The 6,000-nt window shown below is 45.3% G+C and overlaps 1 protein-coding gene across 1 annotated transcript; it reads left to right on the top strand.

Moving 5' to 3' along the window:
- Positions 1-1,546, top strand: GJA10 (gap junction protein alpha 10). Its single transcript, XM_057432081.1, has one exon. The coding sequence runs from the start codon at positions 68-70 to the stop codon at positions 1,544-1,546; it is 1,479 nt and encodes a 492-aa protein (XP_057288064.1). The 5' UTR covers positions 1-67.
- The last annotated feature ends 4,454 nt before the right edge of the window (positions 1,547-6,000 follow it).

Genomic DNA, 6,000 nt, shown 5'->3' with positions numbered 1-6,000 from the left:
TTCATGGGAAATCCAGTATTGCATTAAGGCAACATATTTTTTTGCATTCAGAGATGAACTTGTGACCATGGGCGATTGGAACCTGTTGGGCAGCATCCTTGAAGAAGTGCACATCCACTCTACCATAGTTGGCAAAATCTGGCTCACAATCCTGTTCATATTTCGGATGCTGGTGCTGGGAGTGGCTGCTGAAGATGTCTGGGATGATGAGCAGTCTGAGTTCATCTGCAACACAGAGCAACCTGGCTGCAACAATATCTGTTATGACCAGGCCTTCCCCATCTCTTTGATCAGATACTGGGTACTGCAGATCATATTTGTCTCTTCTCCATCACTAGTTTACATGGGCCATGCACTCTACAGGTTAAGGGCTCTCGAGAAAGAGCGACAGAAGAAGAAAGCCCACCTGCGAGCTCAGCTAGAAGACCTGGAACCCATGCCTGAGGAGCACAGGAGAGTGGAGAGAGAACTGCGTAAGCTGGAGGAACAGAAGAAAGTGAATAAGGCACCCCTGAGAGGGTCCCTGCTGCGCACCTATGTCCTACATATCCTGACCCGATCTGTGGTCGAAGTGGGCTTTATGATAGGTCAGTATCTTTTATATGGGTTTCACATGCCCCCCCTTTACAAATGCACTCGGTCCCCTTGCCCTAACACGGTGGATTGTTTTGTGTCCCGACCAACAGAGAAGACCATCTTCATGGTCTTCATGAACAGCATTGCTGCTGTCTCTCTGTTCCTCAACCTCCTAGAAATCGCCCACCTGGGCCTCAAGAAGATCAAGAAAAGCCTCTACTGGCGTCCGCCACGACTGGAGGAGGAGGCCAGCCTCTGCAACTCCAAGAAGAGCTCCGTGGTGCAGCCAGCCTCCCTGGCCAGCAACGCCTCTCCTCTGCGGCCTTCCACAGCTCCGCAGCCTCCCATTGCTCCCGCTACTGCCGCTCCCGCGGGGCAGCCGGATGTTCAGCCGGGCCGCCAGCACCGCGGAGAGCTCCGCAGCGCCCCGCCGGCCCGCCGGCGGCACAGCGCAGGGCAGCACCACGGACAGCAGCCGCCGCCCTCCTCCAGCAGCGACGAGGCGTCGCGGACACCCAGCACGGCGGCCTTAGCCCGCCGGGCGCCCCGCAGGCACAGCCGGGGCAGCGGCTGCCGCGACCGCGATGAGGAACGCGGAGAATCCCCGGACAGCGGGCACTGCCCGGGCACCCGCAACTCCAGCTTCCTCTCCCGCGTCCTCACCGGGAGCCGGGAAAGCAGCGACAGCGACAGCGCCGCCTCCTGTGGAGACCCCGGCCGCGGCTCGGGCTCCGGCTCGGAGGGGAAGTGCCGGGAGGAGGACAGCCCGACCAGCAGCCCGCCGCCGGCCGCCGCCATGGGCCGACGTGTGTCGATGGCAAGTAGCGCCCTGCGGCCCAAGGGGAAGCCCAAGGGAGGGGGTGGCGGCGGATCCTGGGCCGGGGCTGGCACCCCCGGCTGCCTGTCAGGGCCCCGGGGAGGAGGGGGCAAGCCGGGGGCAGGGAGGCTTGGGCTGCGCTTCCGACCCTAACACCACTCTAACACCACGCATCCTCACGATCAACCCAAGCTCCCGCACATTCTGTCCCCTTCTCTGGTGAGAACAAAAGCATCGCTAAGAAATTATTGAGTGCTGAGGATCATTAAGTCACCGAATCTGAGCTTCTTTATACTCCCTACATCATCCCAATCAAATTCTGAGGACTGTCTAAAGGGAAACTTGTCCAGCTCCACTGACACTGTGAGAAAGAGGATCCTTGAGTACAGAGAGTGGTTAGAAGCAGAAGGCACTGTTACACATTGCTTATCAAAAAACTGTTCACTGGTTCCAGTTTTCATGGAGTTACAGTTTGTGCAGTATACAGTCAGCATAAGTCATGTTAAATTGTCACTTTAGGTGCAATTTAATCACTTTTTATGCCACTATCTCTAATACAGGGAGAGGGCTTAGAGTCCAATCTGTCTGATCTGCTGGTTTTCAATACTCAGCTGAGAAGGCTCTTTAAAAAGGTGAAGTGTAAAAAGTTATTCAAGTAAGACAGAATTCCAGTAGCACCCTGCCGAGAATTCACAGAAGTTGCCTGGCAGCTTTTACTCTTTAATGACAATGATGGTATCTTCCAGGGGAGATCTTGCACAGAGATATAAGCTGTTCGCAAAGCAGTGTCATTACTCTTGAAACTAACACTGTTCTGGCATGCTGCCTTTGCAGATCATGATGTATGGGACTGCTGCTAGCATTTTAAAATGACTCATGTGGGTATGCTCCCTATTGCTACCTGCTTACAGCACATGATATTTTAAAGTAAAGGTGCTTCTATATACAACAGGGTCAAGATTTTGGCAAATTCACTTTACTGCTAGCATTGCTATGACACTTTATGAGTAACAATTTCAATACACAAATATGCTGGTGCATCATAGCAATATTGATTCTGGGCATTAAAACATTTATATCCTTCCAGTCTTTACTTCCTAAATTCCACATTCTATTTTGGTTGTAAAAGGCACTCAGCATTAGTTTGATCTGTTTTAATTTGACTTCCAGGAGACAATCATCATGTAGTAATATTCAGATAAAAGAAAATATCTATGATTAGATTTATCTGCATGACAGGAGCATTCAAAAATTAGTGATTTTATAAAAAAAAAAGTACTTAAAAGGAATTGTATGTAAAAGGTTCCAACTGAAGCATACAAAACTTGTTATCTACTGCTATGCCTGATCAATAGTGACTTGCAACAGTAATGCAGAGAAAGGACAGATACTTTTTAACATAACAATGAATCCACATGCACAAACATTTTCTGAACAGCCAAAATACAGTCTGTTCTAACCTGGATCTCACTAGTCTAGCCTGCATAGCCAAATGGAGCAAAATCGCAGTGGAATTGATACTGGTCTTCAATTTTCTTTGATAACTTTCCCAAACTATCATCTTTAGTTCCTTGCTGGTTTGAATGTTTTCTTTTCCCCTTCTTCCATATCATTCTGCCAGAACTTGTCTGTAGCATTCCTTGCACTAGCTCAATGAGAGTATCAAATCAACATTAAAAATATCACTTCCTATACCTCAACAACCATTCTAGCAACCTCCAAGCAAACACATACCCACACACTGTGCTAAGATAGCAGTACAACTGCAACTGCCCACAACCGTCATAGCCTTCCTAGCTGAAAGAAAATCTTAAAGCTACACAAAATCAATCCATCTGATACTGCAAGAATATGAATACAGGTCAACCACATTCTGTGAATCATGGCATTGAAAGCACTGAACAGATTTAATAGTACAGCTATGGGTGCTTGACTGTCAGACATTGATGAGATCTTTTTGAGCAATATTACCAATTGCATTTCCACACCAAACACGAGTCTCTACCAGACAAAGAATAATTTTTAGGGACAACTAGATGTTCTTGAAGTTACCTCTCATAACAAATTGCAACCTCTTAATCAGACCGTGAAGACTAGGTTGTTGATAGTACTTGACCAGGTCATGATCAAGGGATTTTTTCTAAGGAAATACAAAACTGCATCCCTCAGAGAGAACAGGAACTTCTTAGGACTTCCTTTTTGGAAGAAAGGTTACTTTGGACCCTTAAGAGAGAATGCATTCATTCCTCACTGTAAACCCCCATGAAACAGCTCAATAGGATATTGAATACAAAATGCATGTTTGGCATGAGGATATCTCAACTTTTCAGACTTCAGAGCAGCTGTATATATAACAGAAGAAATGCCCATTCCATTGTTGGAATTTGTACAGACCAATCATGTTGGCACACAATGCAAACTAACAAACAAAGCTATTTAAAACCTCCTCATCTGGAATTGGTGGAGGTGAAGAGTCATTTCTTCATTTCATGTTCAGCCATGGCATAAAACCTTGAAAAAATTATTTGTGCTCTGACAGTTTAGTTTTACACCCAAAACCACTCACTCTTCATACTCTGTTCAGTTTCTTGGTCACTGCATTGTCCAAAGTTATCTGTTATTCAGATTGAGAAGGCAAAATGAAAGAGGCAGAAACCTTGAAAAATTTCTTAGGCTAAAGGCTTCTCAAAAGGCTCTGATCCATTGGAAAAAAACATCTTTTCCTTGAGCCATTGCTGGTCAAACTTTACATCTATTAGGTTCTGAGGACAGACCACCAAAACTGGACCTTCACTGCATCAGGGAAAGTACATGGCAAAACACAGGAGGAGAAAATCGCTGCATGGCATGAGCATAATTTCCAACTCATTTCAGGCCACCTAAACAGAGTGACAAGAATATTGCTGACGATGGTGAGCTTATCTCAACTTGATGGAGACCTGGGATAAATAATGTTACAAAACTCTACACTGACAGGGGAATTCAGCATCTGGTACAGCTGAAAACAGGCTATCTGTAACCCTCCAAAACCTTGTTACTGAGGAATGCAGTCAGCATGCTTTGAAGTGATAATCTGCTCACTGATAACTGTCTGTAGACTAATCATTTCCAAGGCTCACTTAGAGTGTACACCTTAGAGAATATATGGTATCTTATCTTCTAAGAGATATTGTGAGTACACACATAGTTCTGCCCTAAGTTTTGCATATCTCTCCATATTTTAGCTTTTATTTAAGGGGAGAGAGCTATGGAGCAAAAGGGCACCTTTTGCATGGTCCTTGGCTGCCAGCCTCCCTTAGGTGAGCAGGCCTTAAATGGCTGCTTTTCATACATCCATCAGTGAAAAGAGCTGCTCTGAATTTAGTATAACTAGAATCACAAATGACAACTGGGAGTTGGATTCACAAAGGTCTGTAGGAATTATGCTGCTGTCAATAGGTTTCTTCACATGAATGGCATCATAAAGAGAAAAAAGCTTCACAATTTGCACCAGTCAGGCCCTTGACTGGGACATAATACATTTCTAAGTCTGATAATATGAATAGGCAGTCAAAGGTCAGTATATAACTAGTGCAGATATAATCTGTGCTCTCTTCAAAATAGGCAGAGCCAGGAATTACAGCCTGCAATAGGCATCTAGCTCTCGGAGCACTGCACTAAGAGGACTGTCTCATTGATTTATGTGTGCAAGACAGTGTGAAGCCATTGGGACCATCAAATAACTTTTTCTCTCTGGCGAGATGGAAATAAGAGATCTGAGCACTTCAACTTAACAATTAGAGAGCAAAGTCACCCTTTGCCAGAATGAAGCAGTCTTCCTTGTCTGCCATTTTCTGCAAATCAAAGGAACGACTGCAAAACACCAGAACGCTCAGCTGAGCATGGCCACAGCTTGGCATTGCATCTTCACGGTGTTACAGTGTCATCACAATTTGGCAGCTGAATGCAAACATTCCTGCAAAAGCAGGAGGCTGTGTAGTATTTCCTCACTAGCTGCGTTCGAAGTCTTTTGTTAGCTGTGTCTCTCCCTGCCTTTCTAAAGCAGAGGACTCCAGTTGCATGCTACCTGAGCATGTCCAGCATCAGTTCCTTTTGTTTAGCTTTCTAAATAATCCTCTAAACCCTGTGAGATCTAATTTGGTTAACTGCCATTGGGAGTATTTACAGTAGATTGGTAACTCCTCTTAGTAAGGCACCATCTTTCAGATGACTTGGAACCAGGTTATCACATTTGCATCCCAAGCCTAAACCTGCATTGAAACATCTACTGTGCCAGTCCTCTTGCTAGAGCACCAAGGACATAGCAAGAAGATGGGGAGACTTAACATTATCTTCATTAAGCCAAGATAATTTCCTGGAGTCACAAAACAAAATGGGAAGTCATTAGGAGATTAATAATATTCTTAACAATATTTTGGCTGAACTCCTCTCCTGGGAAACCAAAATGACTAGGCCAAGATTTTCAGACAGAATTAGTGCATTTTAGGCACTCCAGATTATTTTAAATTGGGGTGTTCTTTTTTTCCAAGGAGTGCTGAGCTTTCCTCACCATTCCTCAATGCATTTCCTCTACGCATTCCTTATTATTTAGCCCTGTGCTTTCAGTG

This window comes from Pezoporus wallicus, unplaced genomic scaffold (genome assembly GCF_028554395.1).
Source record: "Pezoporus wallicus isolate ANWC-B61680 ecotype Strahan unplaced genomic scaffold, APGP_CSIRO_Pwel_v1 contig_4847, whole genome shotgun sequence".
Classification (NCBI taxonomy): Eukaryota; Metazoa; Chordata; class Aves; order Psittaciformes; family Psittacidae; genus Pezoporus; species Pezoporus wallicus.
The sequence above is the reverse complement of the archived record's forward strand: the minus strand, read 5'-3'. Positions and strand labels throughout refer to the sequence as shown.